The sequence below is a fragment of the Montipora foliosa genome, chromosome 2 (genome assembly GCF_036669935.1).
Source record: "Montipora foliosa isolate CH-2021 chromosome 2, ASM3666993v2, whole genome shotgun sequence".
In the NCBI taxonomy this organism is placed as follows: domain Eukaryota; kingdom Metazoa; phylum Cnidaria; class Anthozoa; order Scleractinia; family Acroporidae; genus Montipora; species Montipora foliosa.
Window position 1 is genome coordinate 5,363,904 of NC_090870.1, and position 27,917 is coordinate 5,391,820.

Genomic DNA, 27,917 nt, shown 5'->3' on the forward strand with positions numbered 1-27,917 from the left:
ATTCCAGTTGGGGTGACCGTTGCATAATGGTGAGCGATTTCCACGAAATTGCACTTCCATTTTCAAACCTTTGTTCCTTGGGCAAGGTACCCTTCGCTGTCACTCAATCATCAGTTTCGCACGAAATAGGACCTAGAAACGCAAGAATCGGTAAAATGTTACGGGAATTTATCACATAAGTACTGCGATTTACTCACAGAAATGACAGTGATGAAAAAATCGTTTTGTATTAGTCACAGCCAATCAGCAACGTGACGATGAAATTGCACCCGTGAAAAATCATCGTTTACGGCTTCTGACTGGATGAACTCTACTAGTGAAAAGTGATCGTTAGGGAACCTACGTCATTCTTGGCGCCGGCGCGAAAACTTGCAAGCCGCTGTTTTACTTTGAAGCTGTCGGAAATGTTTGTGGACACCGGTTTGGTTGACTATTTCATTGCTGAACAAGGGAACAATGCCTTCGGGAAAAAAACACAACGAGATGTAAAACTTTTGCAAGGCTTTTTAGAAACTGAGAATGAAATTAGAAAAGATGAAGACATCCCAGCAACGGAGTGGAACGGATTCTTCACAACTCGAAAATAAAAATCGTCCGCGCTCACCAACCATAAAGTAATCTCTATTTCCAAAATTCCGTTCCGACCGGAAAACCGGGAGTACCTCTGGAGGTACCCCACATTTTCCAAACGGATTTTCCGGAAAATGACTGTTGCATTTGCCATTTTACCGAAATTCTCGGGAATTTTAGCTGAATGGTAAACATCAAATTTCTCTAGTTGAATGACAGCTATTTCAACCACGATGTACAAACCGGGCCTAATCCACACTAATGCGTCTCGGCGAAAACAAGTCAAAACATTTTCCATCCACACGTAACGCTCACAAACGCTAAAAAAAACTGATTGGAAAATTCTCTCCTGCTTTTATGCCCTCGTTTTTACAGTCACCGTTGTCTCTTGTCCACAATGGAGCGTTTTCAAAACGATACGTTTTTAAAAGTCTGCGATTTCGGGTGTTTTTGGTGGATGACGATCGAAAACTCAAGTCCTGTCAATGACCTAAAAGACTATTGTGGATGGGGGCTACATATATATCATATCATATCATATATCTTTATTTACCCTCGGATTTTTAGAGTAGCTTGTTGTAGCTAATATCTCCGAGCATTTACCCTCCCAACCACGATACATCACGGAAGACAGACCACAACACCGGGAACTACATGCCCTACTCTTTTGCGACAAGTGTGCGGGTTCTTTTACGTCCCACAGGATTGTGAACATTGAAGGGTTGTGAGACGGGACCTCCGGCTTATCGTCCTTATCCGAGAAGACTAGAGAGTCTAACCATTTGCGGATGTAATTACAAAGGCAGCACTTTCTCCTCATGCAGTTATTTAAAGACCCTGAGTGTTGGTCCGGCCGGAGTTGAACTCACGACCTCCCGCGTGACAGCCCGGTGCTCAACCAACTGAGCCACCGTTGCGCGGTTTTGGAATAATCCTCTTTCAATTCAGCGAGATTGTAATTTTGAATGAAGGGTTCACTCGAGTTACGAGTTGAAATGGAAGCTGCTCGTGCTCCCGAATAACGGTCTACTTACTTTTTATCCTTGATTGTTTGTTTTCTAGACGTGGATGAGTGTAAAGAAATTGACTTTATTTGCGGCTTGGATGGTATATGCATCAATAAGAATGGAAGTTATGATTGCGTCTGTCCCGAGGGTCAAACCCGCAATCCGCGGGACAGCCGTTGTGAAGGTAAAGTGTTCATCAAATGTATTTTACTTTCAAGTTTATGTGTCTTACAGTAAAAAAAAAACACAGGGGTTTTTTCGCTGCAATAAAAGACGGGTGCTTCGCATTTTGGCAGAGTTGCAATACGGATGGAGACATTTAGAATCGAGCGAGAATGTTCGCCTTGAAGTCAACAGGACTGTACTTTACAATACGCTCTCTAATTTAATCATTTACAGGACGCTTTGTTGCTAAGAGCAACAAAACCAGCTTTGAAAAGTTTTGCAAAGCAAATAGAAGTGAGTGATTTGCGAAGCACAATACAAAATGACCTCTAGTGAAAAGAAGTTACAGTTCAGTCTTAATACCGATGAATTTGCTGGTGTTTTTACAGATACGCGACCACAGGAATGTTACATGGATGTCGAAAGAGACACTTTCTGTAAAAACAAGTTTTCCAAGAATGTGACTCGAGCAAACTGCTGCTGTACCGGTGTGGGCGTGGCTTACAGCTCAAAATGTCGACTTTGTCCCAAACAAGCATCGAGTAAGCAACAGGGTTGGATTGGATTATACTGCATCTTCCCTTTTATTATTGTCCTTACCAAAATGATTTCAACTGAAGATGGTGTGAAGGATAAAATCGTTTACGAAAAGATTTATCTGTGCTTTGAAAAGGAAACCTTTTTGACTTTGTGAATATCTAAACTGTTATACTTTGTAAGTTGAAATATTTTCACTGACAGCAGCCTTTATCAACCGAATTTTTCAAAGAAGGATTTGACGATTGTCGGTTGGTTGGTAGATGATTTTTTGATTGTAGGCGATTGACTGACTGACTCACTCACTCACTCACTCACTCACTCACTCACTCACTCACTCTCACTCACTCACTCACTCACTCACTCACTAGAGTGCTTTATCAATGGCAGAGAAACCTTGACAAAGACGTCACTTTAGTTGATGACAGCACGATCGTAATTGTATTACGATCGTGTATTACGAGTATGCACTATTTTTATAAGGGTAGGGTGTAATAGCCATAGGCTAATGAACTTGTGGTCCTCGGTCAGACCAGACCACAACAACGGGAACTCTGTGCTACGCTTTTTTCGATCAGTGTGCGGGATCTTTAACGTCCCACATAGTTTTTTTCTTTTGAACAAGGGTTGTGGTACGGGGCCTACGGTTTATAGTGAGAAGACTTGAAAGTCTAACCAGTTGCGGATGTAATTTGGTCGAACTCACGACCTTCCGCATGGCACCCCGATGCTCACCCAACTGAGCCACCGATGCGCGGTAATTAGTTTGCGGTTTTCCGTCTTGTTTGCGTTGAGTAGTGCTCAGTGGCAGAGACCTGATTGCCAACCGGGTCAAAGTTTAAACCTTAACTTACCTACGTTGTATTCGATTTTAATTTGGTCAAAAATGGTTAGTTAACTTTAAGTCTCTTTTTTTTTTTCTTCAGTCGAATTCACTGCTTTATGCCTGGATTTACCAGGACCTTTCGTGAGACCAACCACGGCCGATTTTCTCTCTAGTAGTCCTGCCAGTCCTTTTTCGCCCAACGTACCTTCTCAACAACTGACAACGACCATTCCTGTGACGCATGCGCCAAGAGGTAAGAGTGCGTGTCCACATTTAAGTCCTCAGTTGGTTAAAACAAAGCGGATTAACACCGTAACTAATCTGCGATTAAGTACAAACCCAGACTTGAATGTGGTCCGTCAAAAAAAAGCCTTAACCTTGTAATTCTATGCTGAAGGAAAGCAAGGCGAAAAATCTTGTGGAAACACAGAATTTAGCGTCTCATTGTGAGATCCTCTTTGAGCTGTGATTTTCGTGACTGATCAGTCGTATGCGTGCTTGGCATTGCTTTTGACAGAACTTGCATAGGAACTGTGACGAAGACGGGCATCCTCGTATGCTTTGGCTTCTGCACACACAGCTGATCTCCAGTAACATCGATTCTCGGCTAGCACTTTCCAGTTCTCAATATCGATGGATAGCTCTTGCAAGGTGGTTTTTGCATTGGGCATTGTAGCGGAGTTTTGGGCGCTCCCTGCCTCTTCTTTCATCTTTTAGCTCTCCATGCAGCACTCTCTTTGGGATTCTGGAGGCTTCCAATTATAGACTGCAATTTAAGTTTCCCGCCATAATCCAGAATTAGTTTAATCAGGCTTTGAGGAACTGTGCCCTCGATGTTAATCGCAATAATGCATTGATTGTTCTTTTTTACTTTTGGAACCCTTAGTGTTACCTTCATCTTTAATGATAAATTTGTGTACGATAATTCATGTAGGTACACTGTGATTAGAGCCTGGCTGTATTTTGTAACCCCATCCACCATAGCGAAAGTTAATTAAGTTTGAAGAATTTCAATTCCATTTTGGTTGAGGTGCCCCGCCTTCGTAGGTAGTGAGGTTGTTATTAATCCAGTCCTTCGTACTGATCGAGAAAGAAGAAGAGCACTAAGATATAATTTCAAAGCTTCCGAATAGAATAAGACTAACGTCCTTTGGTGATAAATATTAATGAATAATTATTTAATTTATCCAGTGTCCGATGGATAAATGATGCAGGCGGGAGGGGGGAAGGGTATCACAATTAAAAATTAGATTGTTTTCTTTAAATAGCTTTAATGAGTGATCTCGCTAAGTCAAACTGCTTTACACTTGCAGTTGTGAATGAGTGCGAGCTCTTCCCAGAGTTGTGTTTGTACGGAAAGTGTATCGACACAAGAACAAGGTATCGCTGTGAATGCCCTCTGGGTTACGCGATTGGTACAAGAGGAGTCGTTTGTAAAGGTAAAGATGCAAGATTGTGTTACAGACCTCTCGAATCAGGTGCAAAGAGTACACTAAGGGTGCGTTCGATTGACCCTATTCCGGAATAAGAATACGTGGAGTGATGATTTAAGACACCATGTCTGGCGTTTTGCAGCAACAAGGATAATAAAGATATGTTTAAAATAGCATTTTAGCAGATGTTTGACAATATTAATGTGCATCTCCGCAAAAACGAAGGTGCCCTACGGGTGCGTTCGATTGACCGTATTCCGGAATAGGAATACATGGAATATAAGTTAGAAATCCTTCGTTTTTACGGAGATTCACATTAAAATTGCCAAAGGTCTGCTAAAATGCTATTTTAAACATTTTTTATTATCGTTGAAAGTGATGTGTAGCAATTATTTCTTGAGCTCGCGTTGGATATGAAACTCTCATGTCCAACAAGTGAGAAAAATTCATTCATTCATTAAACTTTGAACTGCTTCAATTTTACAAAACGACCGGCGCAAATCGGTTTCGAAATGCTGTCACGTGGTACATCAACTGATTACCGAGATTGAGTAAGCCAATCAGAACACTGAATATCCGAGATTGAAATATGATTTTCGTGGCTTTACTATTCCTTGTTAAAAGGTGATTTTCTTGTTTTAAAACAGACGTGGATGAATGCAAGCTGTCACCGTGTAACAATGGCACCTGCCTCAATACCTTCGGTAGCTTCATCTGTACATGCCTCGCTGGATCGAAGCTTGACGTCACTGGTCTTTCTTGCACAGGTCAGTACATTCCATAGCTTCCTTAGCGTAAATGCTATCTCACCTTATTCGGAACAACGAAGGGACTGAAATCGGGAAAAAAAATTGATTTTTTTTAAACTGGAAAATAAAGGCCGTCATGGGGATCGAGCATGGAAGGATTCGCAAAGTTGGAAAATTATAGTGTTCAACGTTAAGACAAACTTCGACAGCCTCCAGCTTTCTTGATTCATCGTCAGTGAGTAGAACAAGTGCAGCGCTCTATATCCTATTAGCAAAAATAATGAATTAGTGTTTTGTTAGTCAATTAAGTGGGAAGATATGTTTAGCATCGTGTGAAGGTGACTCAGTGTACTCACTTCACAAACTTGAACTGTACTTCACTTTTGAAATACTATACCATACAATACCATATCATAACAAACAATAGGAAGTTATTTTTGATACCGAACAATGAATGAAGCATTTGTGTCTCCCAAGCTACACGACCCATGTCACAAGTTTTTGTTTTCTCGACCGTAAAACTGTACACAGCAAGATCAACCAAGACCTAATTCTCTAAGATACCCTGATCCTATTTCCGATGAGAAGGCTATTTATTCTAAAAATATCAAGTTCAGTACCGGTACCGGCATACCAACACTTAAATCCTGACACATGCACACCGTCTATCTAATCCCCCTTATAATCAACTGACCCACAAACTTGCAAAACTGTTCTTCAGTGCAAAGGCTTCTCAGACGGCCTCGTAACGAAACTCTTGCATTTGGATGGGGACGGATTTTCGACCAATCCATAGATGAATCCATACTCCACTAAGCTTTCTTGACTTCTTTTTACTGTGATGACAATTAAATTTCATAAACGGACCGTAAGTATATTCATTTGAGACGGGAGTTAATAACCAATAGCGTACGACTCCCACACTTGGTCCATGTCACTGCATTTCGAGAGACAAAGTTAGCTTCAGACGACGAGTTTTAAAGTTTCGGCGCGAGTGACCATTGTGCAAACCAATTAGGTGTGGTTAGTGATTGCCAGGGAAGGTTTTGCTCTCTCTTTCAGACGGTAGACATATCGAATCAATTCCATTTTGATACCCAGGCCACTGTTTGCCTAAGGCATGGATAATTACAAGCTCTTTTAATTTTGTATTGTGTTTGCATTTTTCTTAGACATGGACGAGTGTCTGGAAGCAGGCTACTGTGAACACGGCCGGTGTGAGAATTTTATCGGCGGTTTTAATTGCCGCTGTAACAGCGGCTACGTGAAATCAGATGATCAAACCACTTGTGAAGGTACATTAGCTAACGTCATCTTATGATTTTGAGTGCAATTAGGAATACATTATTTAAGGAGGTTAGTAAGGGTTTTTCTCAGGTGAAAGGTGGCGGCAACGTTTTGATATTTGTCTGATACGATAGCATTTTCCTCAGTTGATAAAAATAGATTATTGCAAAGCCTTATGGGATTGAGATGAGGACAAACATCGCTAAAATGTCTTTGTCTGTCTGCATATTAATCCCATAATGCTTTGGGCGCTATATCGTGACGTCAATTGAAAAGAGTTCTATTAAGGATGTCCTCAGGACACAACCGTTGCCATGGTAACGGCACAACACCAATTTTCGAAGAGGATTATAAAAACTGATTCGATGACGTAGTTTTTCTTAAATTTCGAAAACAGTATTCCTTCATATTCTCTTACCTAAGAAGAGTTTTTGGTTTCGTCGGCAACTTCCCTAAAAAATAAGGCGTAGTGCTATTTGACGCGCTTTCGTTATAAGAACTGTTTTTAACGCATACAATAAACTCAAGCGGCCGCCATTAGAAAGCGTCAATGAGAGTATATCGAAATATAATTCATTTTAATACCTTTAGCTGACTCGTCATCCTATAGTTTTTGCACTTGACCTGTACTGCTTTAGCTAAATATAATCCAGTAATTTGTTATGTGTATTGTAAATAAATTTTTTTGGTGCCTCCGATTGCATTGCAATCATATCTGTTTTGATGGGTCTTATATTAAAAGTTGATAAGTGTGCTCCGTCGATTTCAGATATTGACGAATGTGCACAGACCAGCGGTGTTTGTGGCAACGGAACATGCGTGAATACTGGTGGATCGTACAAATGCAGTTGTCACATTGGTTTCAGACTCGATCGGCGCGGAGTTTGCCAAGGTGAGAGAAATACACTGCGATGCAACGCAAGAGGAAAATGAAATAGAGACCTTTTCTGTGAAGAGTTAAAAATGAATTACCATTCCACAACTTTTGGAAAAAATGTATAGTCTAGTCTCGTTCAGGTTTGTTGCTCACTCCAATGATGTTCAAAATTTTTTTTCCACATGTGCTCAGGAGAGTGCGAGATAGAAGGTGACCTTGTTATGATACAAACGTGATCACATTTTCCATGTAAATAACACTGATATAATTTACTCTAGCTGAAACATAGTTAGTAGAGTACTAACTGTGCTGTAAATGACACGTACACGTCCTTTAGTTTCCTGTCCCCTTTGGTCAGGCTTTTCGAGTGGCTTCGTAATTAGGTCATGTGAAGCGAAAAAAAATTTCACTTTTTTGGGAAAGGGAGAATACTCTTTCCGCTCGGTTTTGTTTATGGAAAATTTCCACAGTTCAAAAGCGGAAGAATCAGTCCGTCTTTTAAATTTCAAATGGAACGCGCTCTTTGTTCGAGACAGGGTCAGTCGACAAAATAATGCGCTTTATTATATCTCTCAGATAGTACGCCCGCTGTGATTGCATGGCTAAATTAGCGGACTCGCCTGTATTCTACAGTATGACCCGCTAAATTTGAAACTTTGATAAAACATTCTCTAGCAAGTTTTTCACGTCGTTTACGTTGTATAAACCTGCTTGAATCTTGCAAGCAACTATTTCAAGAGGCCAAGAAGATTTATTCGTTTTTCGGAGTCTGACGCGGCAGGCTTTGTGGTAGCTGAACCTTCCGCTTGACTTTAGCTAGTTTTCATTCCCGCGCGCCTGATTACCTCAGAGATGTAATAAACATCTTACTAACCTCTGAAGGTGGACTTCATTTATGATTTCGAACTCCTACTAACTGAGTTCGAGATACGGATCTTTGTTTCCCCGTTGAGTTTTTAGGCCCAAGCGCGAATAAATCAACGGAAACAAACCTGCAACATCCGTTCGATTTTGTTGAACGATGTTGAAAGATGCTGATTGCTGGGGTGGGAAAACGGTTTCAACAAATCATCAACATGAATTATTTTGATTCAAGAAGCTTCACGAGAGGTCCGGTATTTAGTCCCAGGCTGCAGCCGTAGTTGTTACTATGGATACAGACATGGATACGTCATTGAGATACCGACTAGTGCGCACGCGCATACCCAACAATAGGGAGCTTAAGCAACGACAACGGCGACGGCAACGAGAACGTCACAAATTTGCATATTTAGTAGGCAAAAACAATAGCTTTGCACGCCCTGCACGTGTGTTTTTCACTTTTGTCCATTTCTTTGCCGTCGTCAGCAAAACTACAACGTGAAAAAACCAAATTTGAGGTTTTATGGACAACGTCATTACTTGAGGATAAATTTTCATTTTCTGCCCTAAATTGAGCGCCGTTCCTACCAGCGTCATTTTTGAGGAACTACCACACCCCCGTCATATTAAAAAAGTTGAAATAGTAACGAAGCGATTACAATAACGCGAATATATATTTTGAGATGACGTTCTCGTTGCCGTCGCCGTTGTCGTTGCTTAAGCTCCCTAATGTTGAAAGAGGGGGGGGAAAACGACTTGATCATCGCTGTTCAACAAAATCGAACGGATTTTAAAGCCTTTTTCCCAGGACGTTTCACTTGTGATAAAGAGGCATGAAAAATCGTGATCCGGATACTGTTGCTCATGCTGCAAGTGCAGGATTTAAGAAATTCCCCGTGCTACGAGGAAAAGAAATGCTAATTTGTACGTAATGTTCAAAAAACGAGCAGCAGTGTTTCATCGGGGTTTAAAAACACGAGGCGTAGCCGAGTGTTTTTAGACCCGATAAAACACGTGCTGCGAGTTTTTTGAACGGCTTAAAGAACATTCCACAAAGAGCGTGTCCCTCTGGACTCAAAACAATGGTTCAAATTGTGAGAAGTGAATATTAGCATACAAGAAAAAACAAGCTATGCGTTATTAGTATTATTTATATAAAGAATACTAACGAGGAGTGTTTTATCAGGATATAAAGCTCATACACGTGACGTTTTATCGGTGTTTTGATAGGCTGTTAGGCTCATGAATTATTAATGAGTTTTAGAAGAAGTCTTAAAAGAGCGTGTCATAACATATAGACTACGAAAGAGTGAGCGTTAAGTAATTTTAAGATTCAGTTCTATTGAGTTTTTGTATTTTGATTGTCTTAATGGTTGCTTCGCCAGTCAGAAACCGGCCTTGGCTTCCTTACTTCTCACGTAAAACGTGGACTTAAGGAACTACGTGAGAATATTACTGATGTTGTTATCCTTGCGATTTGCCTTTGCTTTATTTCCCATAGACATCGATGAGTGTTCAACTCTCGCGGGCGTTTGTCGAAATGGACGCTGCATCAACAAAGTCGGGAGCTACGCTTGTGACTGCCTGCCGGGATATACTACAAATCCCGATAAAACCCGATGCAGAGGTCAGTAGACAACTGATTAATCCCGGTCAACACTGCGACATAAGCATAAGCATAAGAGAAGCGATATAGGCAAGCGCACTTAGCTCGAGAGGAAAAAAAAACTCGCTGGAGAATGGTAGGACCCACGTTTCCAAAATGGCGTTCGAAGAAGAAATTATTCTTCTTCTATTGCTGCTACGTAGAAGAAGACGACGGCGACAAGGGAGAACGAGAAAACAGAAAGTGGGTAAGGGATATTTTCTAAAAGAGGAAAGTCAAGAACAAGGGGGCTTTCATAATCTGGTACGGGACGTACAACTAGCGGACCGAGAATCTTATTTCAGGTAACCGGTTGTTGTGGCTCATCAATTATGTCCTAAAGGCATGGATATTTGCAAACCGTCTCAGCAAGTTTCTCGTAAAAAAAAAAAAAAAAAAAAAACAGTACCCTCGGACGCAATCTTAGGCAATGTTAACTTCAATATCCGCTGGAATTGAAAAAATAGCTTACACCTCGGTCTTATGCTTATGCTCATTTGCTGGTTTACGCAATTATGAACGTGACATAAGAAAATGGAAACGATTCCTTTTTCTTATGTCTATTCTTATGCTTTTGTCACTCCCGGTTTACATTAGCTTATCCTTATGCTTATGTCGCAGTGTAAACCAGGCTTTAGTGTCAGGAGAGAGTTTTTGTATTGCGTTTACGTGAAATGGCCAACGGCAGATTTCTGCTGCTCGTCATAAAAGCAAGAAAATTCTCTTTCTCTTTTTAAGAGTTGCTCGATATATGTAGATTCTGCAGATAACAGGCAAAAAAAAGAGCAAAAATCGTAGAAGTTCCCTTTATTTTGGCAAAATGCAAATTTTAACCTAGTTGTTCGCTGTAAACGCGATACCAAATCTTTCTAATATTGGCTACTCTGTCTTTGCGTGGACCGAAGAAAGTAGCCGCAAAAGATCGGATAGGGTAGTACCTCTTGATGAACTCTATATTTCATTGGATGTATATTTTCGCACTCCTATTGGTTTCTGTGCTAAATCCATTGTTATCTTTTTTCGTTCTATTGTTCATTTGGCCAATCAAGTCCGTTCAATGAGGTACGAAACGACCCAAAAGATCGGAAATCACAATCGAGTCCAGAAATTTGAATCTGTAATGCCCTTTCGCTATTTCCGGCATCCCATAATGGAATACGTTTTGGGGATTCTTTGCATAAAACGAATACTAGTTATTGACTCTTGGGACCGTATCAGACTTCAATGAACTGGATATCTATTGTTTTCATACAAAGAACCCCCCCTCCCCCCCAAAAAGAACTGTATTGTGGGATTCGTGAAAATAGCGACAGACATTTGCAAGGTGAAGTCATACTTTGTTATTTATGTCTCATGCAGAGGTTTTTCTGCTAAAACAATGACTTTTTTCATCAGGAGCTCATGACAAGGAGAATACAACTTCACTGTATTTGCGCAACGGCGTTTTTACAGACCGAGTTGGTTTTTTTTCTCGACACCAGACCTTTCCGGCTATTCACAAGCTTGCATGAGAAATTGTTGTATAGCTGAATTTTTCCCCCAACAGCGCGCGCTCTCACTGGTTACTTCGAGGTCACATGACATCTAACAATAAAACTGTTTCCCGCCAAAAGTCTTTTGAGCGGCAACAGTGCAAAATCTATGGCGTCAAAGGGTAACAGTGCACTGTTACCCGCGAATGTTGACCAACGACAGCCGTTGTTGTTGCCATTGTACGTTTCCTTTTTGTGCTATATAACAAATCACTTAATGCCTGGCCCCTCGGGAAACAGTTCATTTTGTTTCCCTCGAATATCAATAGTTGTGGTTACACTAGCCCTTTTACCTACGGGTAAATAGCGTTTGCCCACGGGCAAGTACGTTTTTGCGTGTAATCGCTTTTTCTGGACCGAAACTGCCCTAGGGTTATTTCCATGGATATATCAAAAAGAACAAAACAACTTCCCATGACAGTTCCTGAACTGAAAAGTACGGTTTCCCGAGGTGGCTTGGCCAATCAGAAAGCAGAACGTAGCTAAGACACGAAGATCCCTAATGATATTAATTATACCCTATTATTTTACCCCGAGGGGAGTCTGTAACTGTGTAAACCGCGTCCCCAGGGGTAACATAAAACCTGACCTGAACCAAACCCAAGCCATTCACCCTTCGGAAGGCTCCAAACCCAAGGTTTGTGTAACCACAACTAATGTTTCCCTCGGCTGCGCCTCGGGGAAACATTGAGATTCTTAGGAAACAAAATGAACTGTTTACCTCGGGACCAGTCATTAACTGTATATTATTACCCATGGGATTGAGAATGGCCACTCGTGTAAACCAATCGACCGTATTCATAAACAGCGACCAAGAAACTAACGAGGCTAGTGAGGATGATTAGCATAAAGACGGAAGACTAATTTTTTGGCCGCCATTTATGAATTGGGAGTTTTCATATGACGTCATGGCGGCCATGTTGATGTGCAGAACAATGCTGTAAAATACCATCTGGGAATTTGACTGTTATTATGCAAAAACTTGTGGAACCATTTTCTATTGTTTTGTACATCAACATGGCCGTCTCATCACGTGGACATCGCACCCGTGGCTCAGTTGGTTGAGCATCGGGCTTCCATGCGGGAGGTCGTGAGTTCGACTACGGCCGGACCAACACTCAGGGTGTTAAAATAACCGAGGAGAAAGTGCTGCCTTTGTAATTACAGCCGCAAATGGTTAAGACTTTCAAGTCTTCGTGGATAAGGACTATAAACCGTAGGCCCTGTCTCACAACCCTTCAATGTTCACAACCCAGTGGGACGTAAAAGAACCCACACATTATTCGTAAAGAGTAGGGCATGGAGCTCCCGGTGTTGTGGTCAGGCCTCATTTCATTCACTCATGTGCTGGGTGAAATCGTTAATGGAGTAATAGCGGCTACCGGCGGCGCCTGAATATGCTGATGTCTGATCTCACCCATAGATTACTTCCTTGTAAAGCGCATTTAAATATGTTAATAGAAAATGCGCTATATAAATTCATTAGCATTACCATCATTACCAGTGGATGAAAACCAAGGATACGGTCTATCCCCACCTGTTCGCGGGTTGCAGTTGTCCTCAATGTTTGTTTGTCTTGTAGATGTGGATGAGTGCACCGAAGTTCCTGGGTATTGTGCAAATGGATTGTGTACCAACACCATCGGTGGATCCCGCTGCGAGTGCACGAGGGGATACAGAATGAACCAAGCCGGAAATGCGTGTGTCGGTAAGACATTTTTATGTAAAGATAATCACATGATTTCGATTGTAATTTGGAAGAAATAAGCACGAGTAACTTTTTTCAAAGACGAACAAAATTGGTAGTTTACTCTTGTTTATTTATTCCAAATTGCACGAGGAAAATCATGTAATACTCTCTTACAAACCGAGCGCTAGGGTCGTACTGGGGAATATTGGCCCGAGGTCCGTACAAAAACGTTTGAGGGCCAATATTCGCCAGCACGGTCCTGAGCAAGTGAGGTAAGTAAGTTGTTTACTCTATGGCATCGTTCCTTTGAGCGATCGGATACTTCTCCGCTTGGTGAACGTTCGTAATCTTTGTCTTCCATCAGCGAACTTTTCCAACGGTAACCTTTTACATGTGAAACTAAATTCCCCTTGCTATAATTGTACTGTTGTGATGAAAGAATGAATTCCGCTTGTGTTTCGCTCAACTTGAATTTCCCGGAGAGAGAAAAATACGGGAGCGGACCGTTTCTATGGTAATAATAGGTACTGTAAAATCCCGACCGAAAACCAGTCAATCAGAGTGCTCCATCTGGCCTGAGAATTGCTTGCCATGTAACAATTACTTGATAACATACATGGAAAATTTCAAGATTGCTTATTATAATTATGCAAAAGGAACGAGCGCGTGTGTTGCAATCAGGCAAAAATTACGCCTCCATTTCTTGCATATGATTGGTTATCATTGGCCAATAAGAATGCTTGCTTTGTTTCCTCTTTTTGCGCTGAATTACCTCTGTTCTGTGGTACCTGAAAATTGCATTTCTCTTAGCCAATAAGAATGGAGAAAAATTTCCATTTATATTAGTAATCATGTAACAAACAGGGGCCGGATGCTCAAAGCCTGGTTAGCGCTAACCGTTGGTTAAGAGGTATCAAAACCTATAGGTTTCCATGGTATGTAACGCTGGTTGGCACTAACCATGCTTCGAACAACCTGCGCCTGCTCTAGAAGGATAGGCTAGTTGCATAGGCAACTGAAGAATCACAGTCCTCTCGCGCGTTGCCAAGCAACCAATTTATCGTCCTTCCAACGGGCACATCGCGCCATTAACATCAATTGCTGCTCTGCTCTAGAATTTCGCGAGATAAAAGTTGCCATAGGCTGCGGTGTTTAGAGAGTAGCGAAGTAAATTATCGCAGAACACCGTTCGTTACTCACAGCGAGAACCAGTTTGCTATCTTCAGTGATCTCGAATTCAACTACTTTGTTTTGTGTTTACACTTATTTTCCATACAGACGTAAATGAATGCGACGAACATCCTAACTATTGCCAAGTCGGCGGTCAGTGTGTGAACACACCTGGAAGCTATCGGTGTCTCTGTAACCAAGGGTATGAAGTTGGCAACGGCGGCAACCGCTGCATCGGTAAGGCGCTCGTTACTAGAGATTTTTGTCTCTGTGTTTCAGCAGTTTTGTCAGCAGTTTGTCGGAAGTCTCTTCGATACACCATTAGCGAGACCGCGAGACAACACGCGAGATGCCACGCGAATCTGGGAAGAATAAGGCGAGACAACGAAGTTTGAGCTTAACCCCACGCTCTTCTTTGAACAGTGTGTAGCTCCTTAAGAGGTGGTAGCCCACTGTTTATGGTCCTTATTCCAGAAGACCAGAAAGTCATTCCGTCCAGTTTCGCTTTACAGTATGGTAGGACTTTCTCCTCGTACCTGCTGGTACCAACAGATGAGCAGATTTGTGTAAGAAGTCGCGCGCTCTTTGATAAATATGCCTTTTCAAGTTGATTGTTAGCTCTCTAGAGGCATTTTATTATTTCCAGTGTAATTATTAAATCTGTCGTCGTGAAGAGCAATTAAATCAAGACGAACTGATTTTCCCTTAGTACCGCGTGCGAGAGGAATTTGATGCGATCTATTGTTCTAAGATTCGAGTGTAGTGTTGTAATCGAAAATTAAAGAAATGTGCATGTGGAGCTTTGAGAGAGAAATTATACTTGAGAATCATACAGCTTTGAGCGCATTTTAACGAGAATTAAGTCGGGAAAATCATTGGATCGGCAGCAATCGGAAGATTGGTAACAATTTGAAGTATGAGTCCACGACTTCCTGGACCACCATCAACTCCGCTCACCACCACTCCTTAATTATTTATACATGCTTGGGAAACATCAGTTATAGACTTCGTTATAGACCTCTTTCATAATGGCGGTCAAATAAAAATATTCTAATAAGCCGTTTTTCTCTCGCTACAAAGAGCAAATTTCAGGAGAATTTTAGTTTCAAAATGAACATAAACACAAAAGAATGAAAAGGTGGTCGCCATTGATGAAAGTAGTCTTTAAATCCTGTGTTTGTAGAAAACAGAGAAGTTGTTTTCAACATGAAAATATAGAGCTTTAGATTCTACGACGAGGACGAGAACGAGTACGAGTTTTGACTGCCCCTTTTTAGCGAAAATACTAAGGAAATTTATAACCCGTACGCTTAATCTTACTCTTTGTAAGCAGTATAGGTTGCTCAATTATTCTTATTGCTGGTAACTGAGCCTTTTTGCTCATCAAAAAATGTCAAAACTGCTACTGTGTTGTTGACTTGTTTTGATTCGATGACAGTTTTGCAAAACCTCGTACTAAAATGTTTTTCCCGCCAAAATGACGCTGGTTTGCGCGCGCACACTGTTGTCTTACGAGAAAATCTCGTACTCGTAGTCGTTCTCGTCCTAGAATCTAAAAATCTCTACTACATAGTCTGCGGACTGCCTAGCGGTGATACAAGTCTTGGTTGCGTTGCAACGCACTGGAGACAAATTAATTTGATCCGCTCAGGCCTTATAAGGACAGAGGCCTGGTAATTCTTCGCAGACGAAGTGCAACAGTTTCTTTCGACACTTACCTCTTGGTTTAGAACTTTTGCAGCGAATGGACTGTGTTGTTAGATCACCTTACTGTTTGGGATAAAACTTAACGTGGATTGCTTTTATTTCAACAGATGTTCGAGTTGGGTACTGCTTCGGGAGTTTTGACGAGAATGGCTGCACTAAACCGATGGCTCGGAAGATGAGAAAATCCGTGTGCTGCTGTACTATGGGAGCAGGCTGGGGTGATCCCTGCGAGCTATGCCCACGGCAAAACACCTGTAAGTTCTACTGTACTTGTTAGTGTCTTTCTTTGCAGCGGATGTACTATTATAGCTATCAATCTGCAACCTAAAAAATCCGTGAGGCACATCGCACTTCCTTGTTCCTAACCTCGTTCTCAGGGTCTCCCTGGGAACGAGGTTGCCTTTCCCCTCCCAATGTTGGCTTACAGGATCCGCAAAAAAATTGTAGGAGGTTGCGGTTTATAAACACTCCATTGTAAGAATGTGAAATAAACAATTAAAAGGTTTACAGAACACGATGTACAACCTCAACTTGAAGGATGCAACTGTTTACTGGCTATTTACGAAGCGTGGTTAAGTGGAAGACAAATGCAACTTGTGGTAACAACGGGGTATGAATCCAACACAACCGCAAACAACCGTAAAAAAAAGTTGCAATGGCTTAGAGATAAAAGAAATGACCTGACTAGTATTGCTGAGGTTTATGTAGACAGAAGAGCCGAGTGTTCAAGATGCGGGACAAAAGATCCCGAGTGATCCCGTTCTAATTCCCATGCAGTGTGTGCTCGTTCTGTATAAATTCTACTTTAACTTTAAAATAGTTGAGACCCATCAATCTTTTCTATTATTTGATATACCCGTTTCGTTTTCCCCGAAAAGCCTCTCAGGAAAAGCAGTGGTTAATCGAACATTAAATTTTGTTGTCATAGCTATTGTTACTGCTGATTGTGTACTGGTCCTGACTGGCTTATTATCTTGGAACTGAAGATGGACCAACAGTTACCCTCGTATTTAATCATTGTTTATTTTTTCCTGATTTGCAGCTGATTTCGCTCTCATTTGCCCCAACGGAATCGGCTTTGTAATGAACAGGCAAGGACTAACAGGTAAGAGGCGCAACTTATTTTCCCTTTCATATTTTCCATTTAGCCCGCAGTCTGTCCTTAGTCGTTGCTAAGCAACCTGGTTCGCCCTGAGTTCCAGAGTTCAAAGTTGACGCACAAACTCGAAAAATGCGAGGGTAATATTATAGTGTGCGATTGAACCGTATATGAAAGCAGTTCCATGCAGTTTGAGAAAGTTCTTCGTTTGTGTGTTGCCTCACTGTCTGTACGTGCATCTAATAAGCTGTCCGTCTGTCTTTTTTGAGTGACTGCCTAGCTACATTGTTTGCTCTTGTGTCTCTCTCTTTTTTCCGTTCGTATCTTTGTATCTCAGCGTTCTAGCGGAAGCTGTATGCATGTTTCGCGCGCAAGAGGCAAGAGAACGGTCATTTCGGCAATTGGGTCCAAGTATTTTCGCACTAATCGCAGGGTATCAAGGTATTTTGTCTCCAACTGTCAGTATCCCTTTCTCGTATCGAATCTAGCCAATAATAACCCCTTGAAGTCAAAAGGCCAGTACTCAATTTAGTTTAAAGGTTCCGATGTACAGTCATGTGACCATGCTGCCGTGATCGATGTATTTGTAGACGTGGATGAGTGTCGGCACCTGTCAAATCTTTGTGAAAATGGAGAATGTATCAACAATGACGGAAGCTATCGATGCAAATGCAAGATGGGGTATAAACTTGATCCAACTGGAAAGAAGTGTGTTGGTAAGTGTTATCAAAGGCATTCTGTCAATTAACTCTTTAGTGTAGCAGCTTTGTTCCTTGGAAAAGCTGATTATTGCATTGAGTACAAAGACGAAGGAGATAACGGGAATGTTTGATGCCGGATGAAGTTCGTATTTGTTATTCACAGGCTGGGAGGTCTGTATTATTGGGGGAAACTGTCTCCGAGGTCTGGTAGACCGTGTTCAAGACACGGCTTAAACAGAACGCCTCCGGTTTCATTCTGCAGAAACTGGATTTCCCTCCAAAGTAAAGGAAATGTGCGGAGTAAGAGGATTTTTCAAAGGTCAAATAAATTAGAAAGAATTTTCGAAGCACTCAAACCAAAAAAACGACGATCTAAAACTTATCGATTCCGCAAGCAAGGGCAAAATTAAAATCGGCTGCCCCCGTAGCAAATCATGAATAAACTCGTAATAACGTCAGTTAGCCCCAAATGACGTGAAACAACCACTGGTGACCCACTGCACCATCCTAGAGCAGCCACTAAACATGACTTTGGTGATGATGATGATGATGCTGATGATAAAATGGGTGTAGTTGTTGATGATGATGTTTGGCATTATGATGTCGTCGACATCGATATTGTTGGTGTTGTTGATTACGATGATGAAGCTAATAACCTTGCTCTGTTGTTTTCTTTCCCAGACGAAGACGAGTGTCTGACAGCCGGAGTGTGTGGTAATGGCAACTGCAGCAACATTGAAGGTTCCTATCGATGCATCTGTCCACAGGGCTACACCCAAGGCCGTTACTCCCCACGGTGTGTCGGTAAGAGCTACGCGCAATATTCCATTATCTCTTAGCATTGTATATAGCTCAAATGGGATCGTTTTTATTTACCTGAGAACCCTTTCAAGTTACATTTTGACGCAGTGATTGGACATTCCATTTTGGCTTTCGGGAGTTCCGCGGGGTCTGTTGCTTCTCTTAAGGGGAAAAAAAATAGGATTGTTGTTTGGTTTGTGCTTACTTTGCTTCTAGTCTGTTGACTTAAAATTTGCGTGCACACCGATCCGTTGACGCATCATCACGTATGCATCCTGTGGGAGAACTTTTTTTGCCGGTCTCCAGCCAACGACAACCACGAGCATAATGTTCATCTGTCGCTGGAAGGGGTGCTTTCCCTCGCCTCGGCAGTAAAGAGTTCCAAACATGTTCTTTGAGATCATACTGAGCTGCACGGCTTTGCTATGCTAATGAGGCACGGCAGGGCCGAAATTGTTGTCCATGGTTGCAACAGCCCGGGTGATATGACTCTGCGCATGTGTCGCTGTGGGGGATGGTGGAGTGTGCTTATCTTTCTGTAGGTTCTTTTACGGAACAAGTGAACATGGCCATATTCTACTGGGGACTAGGAATCCAAAGGAGTAAGCTTTTCTACAGATTAAAAAACGGTCGGAGCAAGTTCGTAATTGATATCTGGAACAAAGTGTAAAAAAAATCGGTTCTACACCGTCCATTCGATACCCTCTCTATGATCGTACTGTCCACAATAAAGACACACGGAATAAGAATAAGATGGACATCCCAGGATACAGAACGGCCGCAGGCCAAAGAACCTTCTATTATCGAGCGGTTTCTCTGTGGAATAACCTACCTGGAAGTCTCACTGAGATGACAAACGTTGCATTATTCAAAAAGGAACTAATGCGTCATTTACAAAGAGAATGTTAGAAGCTTTCAATGATTTTAACATTTATCAAATTTCTTGTCAAATTTGTTATATAAATATGATTTTAATCATTTCTTACTGTTTTATAGTTTTAAATATTTTATTGAATATTGTAATTACTTTGAGAATTTCAAATATTTAATCATTTCTCATTGTTCTATAGTTTTAGATATTTTATTGAATATTGTAATTACTTTGAAAAGCCAGAATTTGGAAAGTAATAAAGTTATTATTATTATTATTATTTGTCTTGACAAGAAATTGTTGTCGGCAACACACTTTTTGTAGAAGCGTGGATTGATTAGGGAAGGGAGGGACGCTTCTTTATATGAAAGCCCTAGTCGTTTGGAGACCCTACCCTTCTCAAAATGTATTTGTATTTGGCTTTACAGATGTGAATGAATGCGTCGACAACTATGATTTGTGCGCCTACCGCTGTGTGAATACACCAGGCAGCTACAAATGTGTTTGTCCGCGCGGATTTGAGCTGGCTCCCAACAAAAGGCACTGTAGAGGTAAGGCGCAAGTTAAAATTGTAAAAAATGGTGTTGACAGGCCTGCACAATCCCCAAGCTTACCACTGGAGTAGGTCTTTGAGCGATCACCCTCTTCTGTACGATATGAGGGGCGGATCTTTGTAGATTTCGGTCAGCAATGGTTGCTGTTTTATCAAATGCCAGTTTTTTTTAATGAGGATTTGTTTTATGTTTGGTACCGATTGTGTGACGAAAGGCAAGATTACTTTATTTGCCTATTGCCGGTTTTTGTAGGAGGGTTGCACTCTATCTTTAAAATTTGCAAATGGGATTTGAAGTTTTTAAAGTTCTCTTCGAATAGGTTTTTGGAAGAATTTTTGTTTTGAGAAATCTTAGAGCCTCTCTTTTTAATGTGTATAAAGAGTGTTTTCACTCACGTGATCAGTAACCTTGTTTTTCCACCGAAACAAAAGAAAGTCTTTGCATTATAATAGAGCTGGATTCACGGAGGATTAGTTAGGGACACCAACATGGCCTCCGTTCCTTTGTTTAGGGACACCAACATGGCCGCCGTGACGTCACGTGAAAACACTCTGTTGGAACCAATCAGTAGAGCGCACATCGAGGACTACGACTTTTTCAAATCTATTGCCTTTATAGATGCTGGTATCCAGAAAAGTTGTTTCCATTTCGGAGAGTTCATCCGTAAATTTGAAAGCATTGTTTTTATTTTCTCTTGGGACCATCGTAAGTCCCAGGATGAGAAACTGGAAACAATGCCAATGCAAAATTTTGCAGGGACAAGCAAAGACTGTTGGTATTTTTGATAGTGGCAAATAAAAATTTATCATCAAATGAAAAGGGTGATGACAACGATGATGCTGATGAGGATGATAATGATGACGATATACTTTCTTGCAGACATCAACGAGTGCCGTCAAAACAGCAGTCTATGTAGATTCGTTTGTAAAAACTTCATTGGTGGATACAGATGCCAATGTCCTGCTGGGTTTAGGGGAGATGGGAGGACTTGCAACGGTGCGTGAAATGAACTCGTTTAAAATCTTGTTTCGGCTGCTTCGATATTGTAACCTTTGAGAGATTTAGCTTTGCGCTGACGTGAAACGGCCAACGAAAAAACGGCAGGTTGTTACTTGCCGCAAGCGTTATAGCATGAAAATTCTAAAATTAGTCTCACTTGTCTCTCTCTTTTGAGAAATTCCTCGTTATCTGTAGCTTATAGGCGAGAAATGATCTAAGAACAAAAAAGTTTCTTTGACATTTGGCTAAACGAAAATTTCGGGTCACCGTTAACGCGAGGCTAAATCTCTTTACTGCATTGAGCTTAATTATGGTTATGGTTTAGGATTTATATACCGCCAAGAGTGAATTTAATAGATAAGAGTGTCATGGCATAGGTGGGCACCCCAGCACAGTCACAAATGAGTCTATTTTTAGAATGCCCGTTCCCGCGAAAATCTGTCATGTCCCCAAGAAAACATGACAGAAGCAGTCACACGTGACATGGCTTCTTCAGATTGGTTAAGATTGGCGGCTCTTTGTTTGTTTCGCGCGCAAAGTGTATCTAAAAATACACGGATTTGTGACTCTACTGAGGCAAGGCCGCAAAGTGATAGATCAACACTCTTATCTAATTCACTCTTGATTATGGTTATGTTTATGTTTATGGTTTAGGATTTAAATACCGTAAGTCTCATGGCGGTTTACAATTCTTTTTCTAGGGTGAGATCGGACGTCAGCTTGTAAGGGCCTATTTACACGGTACGATTTTTGTCGCATGCGACAAGCTCACGACAGACCTACCACATGACTTACGATTGTCGCAGCGTTTTAAAACATGTTTGAAAATGCTACGGCATTTTTTCTGACGTACACAACAATCGTAAATCATGTCGTGGGCCTGTCGTAAGCTTGTCGCATGCGTCGAAATCGCACCGTGTAAATCGACCCTCAAGGCGCCTCTGGCAGCCGCTATCAGTATATTTTTGATCTCACCCACCCACCCAGCCCAAGTATGTATGCGAAAGGACGACAGACCATGACACCGGTGGTCTCCTCCCTACTCTTCACGAACAGTGTGTGGGTTCTTTAACGTCCCATAGTGTTGATTAACAGGAAAAATGATGGGACGGGACTTACGGTTTATAGTCCTTCTAGAAGTCTTGAAAGTGCCATTTGCGGGTGTAGTTACAAAGGCAACACTTTCTCCTCAGTTATTTTAAGACCCTGAGTGTTTGTGGGTCCGGCCGGAGTCGAACTCACGACCTCCCGGTCCTCGGCCAATTGAGCCACCGGTGCCCTGTGCACGAGAGAAATGGTCAGAAAAAAACCAAACTACCTTCGGTTATTGCGCCATATTTAATTTCCCGCTGACTTATCCCTCAGCTTTGTATATAAAGGGTAACTAACCTTTCTTTGGGAACTGGAGCGAGGGCTATATTGGGTATGCTTGTGCGTAGTATCTGGCAGCAAGCGCTAAATTGGGAGGAAAAGAGGGGACTGGGGAGAGATGGGACACGTCCTCTCCTCAGTCTCCTAGTTCTGTCCTCCTTTACCGCTAAAGGTAACCCAATTTTCACCACATGTTTTTGGCATCGGACAGATTCCTTCTTACCCCTCCTAATAATTAATAATTATTACCTTATTTTCTCTTCGATAGATATCGATGAATGCAAAGATAAGACGGAACTTTGTCAGCATGGTTCATGCAGGAACCTTGTGGGAACTTACATATGTGACTGTGACTCTGGATTTGTCCGCAGTTTGGACGGAAAGCAATGCGAAGGTCTTTTTAAAACACCATTCATTAGACCATTTTCCATATGTCCAGAAATGCACGTACTAGATGCGCGACGATGTTGAGAAGCGCAGTGTAGCGTGTCCTCTTGTTCTTCTTCCTAACTTCAATTTTCCCACACCTAAAACTAACGCTAACTCTTGCGGCACTTACCTCATTGCTAGAAATAGGTAGCACATGCTGAGACCTGACGACATAATTTCGTATGCAAGCGGAAGAAATGAAAACATTTATTTTCTTTCCGTAGATACACGAAAGGGGCTTTGCTTTGCTGTCATTAGGAATGACGTATGTCAAGCTGTCACCAAGAAAATGATGAAAATACAAAAGAAAGAATGCTGCTGTACGGCTGGGAAGGCCTGGGGAACCAGATGCGAGCGGTGCCCAAGCTCGGGAACTGGTATCTCAGTACTTGGCTTGTTTGATATTTTGTTTCTCTTGTAATCTTTCTTTGAATTTTAACGCACATTATTTTGTCTTTTGTCACAGACGAATACCGTTACTTGTGCCAAACTATGGCTCAGATAAAAAGTAAGTAAAGGAATTTCTACTGTGTACTATTGTCGGAAATAGCTCGCAAGCTCACGACAAAAGATACCCACCAAGACGTCTAAAGCGGTTTAATCTTCACTCACAATTTACAGTTTGCTTGCAATCTCGACTACATCAAGATCCCGTCTTATTGTAAGCTGTTTTCGTAATTTAGATTCGAAAGGACATTTTTGTCACGCTTCCGTCACGCAACGTCGCCACACTTTCTTGAGGCGCTGGCCTTGCTTGTGACTGGGGCAGTAGTTTTATTGAGCGCGTGATTGTTAGAGGGTGGTGGTAGGTAGGAGTAACATTGCGAGCATTGTCAGCGATGCCAACCTCTGATGATTTAAATTCTGGACATTTTACCTGGGAGTCAACTTCCTTGATACCAAATGATACCAAACCACCCAACATCCACCCCCACCCCCTATATTAACTCGTCCCTTCCCCCCCCCCACCCAATTAATTGCGTGAACGACATAAGGAGAATTATTGACCCGTTCAGGAGATCTATTTGACCTGGAAGATTCCCGGACTATGCGGGAGAGTTGTCATAAGTGCATTATACAAACCTCATCATCTCTTGTGCACACTTTTGTAGGAGAAATCATTCTACCTTATGTTACTAGAACATTTGAATGTTTTCAAGATGAGAAAGGGGAAATCCGTGGCAAACTTTGAGGACAACCATCTTCGTCTGTTGAGTCACTGCTGGAGAGTGGTGACAAGTTTGCCAAAATGCATGGGTTCACATATGACTCAGCGTCATATATGGGTTGAGTTTGTTGGTCTCTGCTCTGCACCGAGAGGTTTTTCTCCGGGTAGTCCGGTTTTCGCCTCTCCTCAAAAACCAAACTTTGACTTAAGTTGCGTTAATTGTTAATTTCAGCTTACAGTGTCACCAATTAGTTCCTTTCCTTCTCCTTTTGGCACCATTAATTCCTCTGTTCCTTCGAAAGGAATGAATATGTTGTTTTCTTTGATATTGAAGCATGTTGCATGTTTAGGTCAACGAAGTTTCTTAAACGACTCTCGTGTTTGAAAAGTCTTTTGAAGTGAATTTCAAGAAACGAGCCTTTGCCCGTAACGGATCATCTAAGAACAATGCTAATACGGTGGCCGGGGACAATTGTCACCTGAGCCCATTCATCGGAATGTCGACTCCTAAAAAGAAGCATTCGGATTTTTCCGAGTGCCATCGAAAAATAACCAATCTAACAATATCCATTCTTGCAGATGTGTGTGAGATGATCCCTGGTTTGTGTGTAAACGGCAAATGTATCAATCTTCGTGGGGGACACCGCTGTATGTGTAACGTGGGCTACAAGCTCACAATGGACGGGAAGCGATGTTTAGGTGAGAAATTCGTTTGCAGTGTGCTACTCTTAAAACGATGTTGCAAAGTTGATGAAACATTTTTTTCTTGAGCGTTTTCGCTCGGTAATAAGTTGATGTTACTGGAAGAATGCGCGATTGTGAAGAGAATGGCCATTGGACCCCAAGGAAGCAACTTTTTACATGACGCCACAGGACTACGCGTGACTGCAAACCAAGAATCTCACTTAACCCTGCGAATAACGTGGACTTCAACGGAAATTGAAAAAAAGAAATTCGCAATTTTAAGTTCTACGATGGCGTCGTCGGCGAAATCGTAACTTTGCCCTATCGTAATTTCTTCGCGATTATTCCATCTTGTTCACGCCGTATAATGTGGGCGAACATAGACTGAAAAAAGTTCACATTTGTTTGCTCACGTTGTCGTAACGCAAAAATAGGGACCTTAAGATCTACGACGAAGATGGCGACGAAAACGTCACCTCAAAATAGAACTTCGCTCTGGTAAAAGTCTTTCGCGATTATTCCATCTCGTTCACTTCGTACATTGTGGGCGAAGTATCCGAAAAATAAATTGGTACGAGCGGTTTGAGACTGAAAATAGAGAATGAAAGATTCTCTGTTGCATGCTAACGTTGTCGTCAAAACCTAAAATTTAGTGATTTCACGTCGTGGTCATGCAGAGAACCGCAAAAATATGAGGTAAAATCCTTGGTGCACGTGCAGCACGATTATTTATGCTCTTTTTAAAACCAATGATATCATTGTTTTGTGGCGTTTTCGTCGACGTCGTCGTCATAGATCTTAAGCTCCCTAATACGTGTTAAAATGCGTGCTGCACGTGCACACTTGCACGTGCAACACAAATTATTTTCCTCTTATTGTTTTGTGGCGTTGTCTTTGTCGAAACCGTCGTCCTTTCTCAAACTCCCAGTTATGTACGTCCCAATTTGGTCAGGGGTATACCATGACAATATCCCGCCTCCGAATGCAGGATCCCATGGAGTCATCTTTTACTTTTTTATTTGATTCCCAAAGGCGTACTTGACATGCGCACTATGTCGGCCCTCGGTTAACATTGCCGCTAACGTTGTTTCAACTGTCAGATATCAACGAATGTGAAAAAGATTCCAGCCTTTGCCAGTTTACATGTGGAAACACAGATGGTTCATATATCTGCAGCTGCCCCATTGGTTATGTGCTGCGGTTAGACAGAAGAACATGCACAGGTAAAAAGAAATATCTTCACGATAACAGACACTATATAGACTGCTCAAGATGGAACATTCCAGGTGTCTCTCCTCTTTCTGTCTTTTTTGAACTTTTAAAGACGGCGGAAGAACAAGAAACTTAAACTAGATTTCACAGTATGACACCAACGGAAAACGAATCCTACTTACAGAAATACTGATGTAGGATCCGACCCCAGGAGAATAAACTTAATAAAGCAGGGAAATTGAAAAAGACAAAAAAAAAAAATAACCGTCCGAGTAAAGGTGGTTTTACCTTTCAAAATTGGAAATGGATTACGCCAGTATCGCTTGGTTTATAAACTTTTCGTTTTAACCGCTTATCCGAGTATGAAAATTTCGAGCTACGAGTGTCCAAGGAAGAGCCACTGAATTTCTTCACACTCTCCTGTTACTTGCTTTTATTAGTCTTGCCGGGGACCAATAGTTAAGGATCGGTATCTGTTTTTACATAAATCACGATGGGAAAATTCATATTGACAACCTCGTTTCCAGGATACTCAAGGGAAGTTAAGTCCTTTGAGCGAGGTTGGGATAATCCCTCTAGAGAGCATATGCCCTGTGGCCTGTTGTGTCGCAATTTTCTCCATATGCTCATCGTTATCATCATCGTTTCCTTTTCAAGGCAACCTCGTTCCCAGGGCTTTTCTCCGCCGAGGAGAAGGTGAGCGGGTGGGTCCACCCTCTCCTCGTCGGAGAAAAGCCCTGGAAACGAGGTAGTTTTCAAGACTGGTCAAATTAACGGCTGTTTTTTGATCTTGCAGACGAAGATGAGTGTGCAACAGGCAGACACAACTGTCAGCATACCTGCATCAACACTGCTGGTAGCTTCCGTTGTGGTTGTCCCGTTGGCTACATAAGAAACGGAATCACTTGTGTAGGTGAGTATTCCACACTGCTAAAATGTATACACAGTGGTTTCCGATTATTTTTGCTTAAATATATCTATCAAACGGAAGTGATGTCCCGCGATTGACACCGGCTACGTGCGCGAGATTTGAGCGCTGATTGGTTCATTTGATTTTCTTTGTCTGCTGCGATTGGACTCTCAAATGCCCTGGTTCTGGATCTTTGACACTGTGTCAAAAGTAAGCTTGCCATTCACTTAAGGTATTTTTCATTACTGCAGTTGATGACTGGGATAAAAATCTCGTGCCGCGTTCTCGCGACCAACCAGAGCTAAAAGCAAACCACATTGGGACAATTTTGACTTGTTCACAGGCGTCTTTTCGCGCGTAAAGTTGCTCTGCGATATAATTGGCTCGATTTGAATGTTTTCGTCTCCTGTGATTGGTCATCGAAATTACTTTAAGTGGAAAGAATGTGACACCCTCTACATGTACCACGAATAATTTGTCGCTGGTGCGGACATTTGAAAAGTAGGTGTTTTTTACTTATTATGGTTTTTCTAGCTCGAAGAGTTCAGTTTTTTTTCTCTGTTCGCAGACAAGGATGAATGCATGACAGAAACAGACATTTGTGGTTTTGGAAGGTGCGAGAACCTACCGGGATCATATCGCTGCATTTGCAACAGAGGGTACAAGTACGACGCCAATTCCAAGAAATGTGTCGGTCAGTTTGTCTAATCAATTTCACATATAGGTTTTATCCGCAAATGAAATCGATGCCCTCGAAAGCGACCATCTCAGAAATCCTCCGACAACAGCATTGAGGCAATATAAACAGATGGCCGCTCACGAGTGCGTTCACCAAAAAGTTTGAGATCTGTTAGTTTTGTCGGAATTTCCTCCTGTTAATCGAATGTTGCCCAACGAAATCGGAGGTCACACAAAGAAATTTGTTTTTACGGTTTTAATACAACTCTTGGTACACAAAGGCGGCCAAATTTCAGACAAAGTTCAGTAAAAAGCTGACCGCATGCAACTTAACTGTCAATCAAACATACTTGGCCGACAGATCTTTAATATGAAGCAATGCAG

The 27,917-nt window shown here is 41.7% G+C and overlaps 1 protein-coding gene across 2 annotated transcripts in view; it reads left to right on the top strand.

The window, feature by feature from the left end:
- Window positions 1–27,917, top strand: part of LOC137992186 (fibrillin-2-like) — a 79,665-nt gene that overhangs the window by 44,291 nt on the left and 7,457 nt on the right. For both annotated transcript variants that reach the window (XM_068837339.1, XM_068837338.1), the window contains 23 exons: window positions 1,633–1,761; window positions 2,132–2,284; window positions 3,206–3,358; window positions 4,419–4,544; window positions 5,186–5,305; window positions 6,460–6,582; window positions 7,344–7,466; window positions 9,814–9,939; window positions 13,072–13,197; window positions 14,458–14,586; window positions 16,164–16,310; window positions 17,099–17,161; window positions 17,746–17,871; window positions 18,538–18,660; window positions 19,957–20,079; window positions 20,962–21,078; window positions 22,721–22,846; window positions 23,106–23,258; window positions 23,348–23,389; window positions 24,629–24,748; window positions 25,834–25,956; window positions 26,742–26,858; window positions 27,424–27,549. In XM_068837339.1, the coding sequence (XP_068693440.1) occupies window positions 1,633–1,761; window positions 2,132–2,284; window positions 3,206–3,358; window positions 4,419–4,544; window positions 5,186–5,305; window positions 6,460–6,582; window positions 7,344–7,466; window positions 9,814–9,939; window positions 13,072–13,197; window positions 14,458–14,586; window positions 16,164–16,310; window positions 17,099–17,161; window positions 17,746–17,871; window positions 18,538–18,660; window positions 19,957–20,079; window positions 20,962–21,078; window positions 22,721–22,846; window positions 23,106–23,258; window positions 23,348–23,389; window positions 24,629–24,748; window positions 25,834–25,956; window positions 26,742–26,858; window positions 27,424–27,549 (2,814 nt within the window). The remainder of the gene's footprint in view (window positions 1–1,632; window positions 1,762–2,131; window positions 2,285–3,205; window positions 3,359–4,418; window positions 4,545–5,185; window positions 5,306–6,459; window positions 6,583–7,343; window positions 7,467–9,813; window positions 9,940–13,071; window positions 13,198–14,457; window positions 14,587–16,163; window positions 16,311–17,098; window positions 17,162–17,745; window positions 17,872–18,537; window positions 18,661–19,956; window positions 20,080–20,961; window positions 21,079–22,720; window positions 22,847–23,105; window positions 23,259–23,347; window positions 23,390–24,628; window positions 24,749–25,833; window positions 25,957–26,741; window positions 26,859–27,423; window positions 27,550–27,917) is intronic.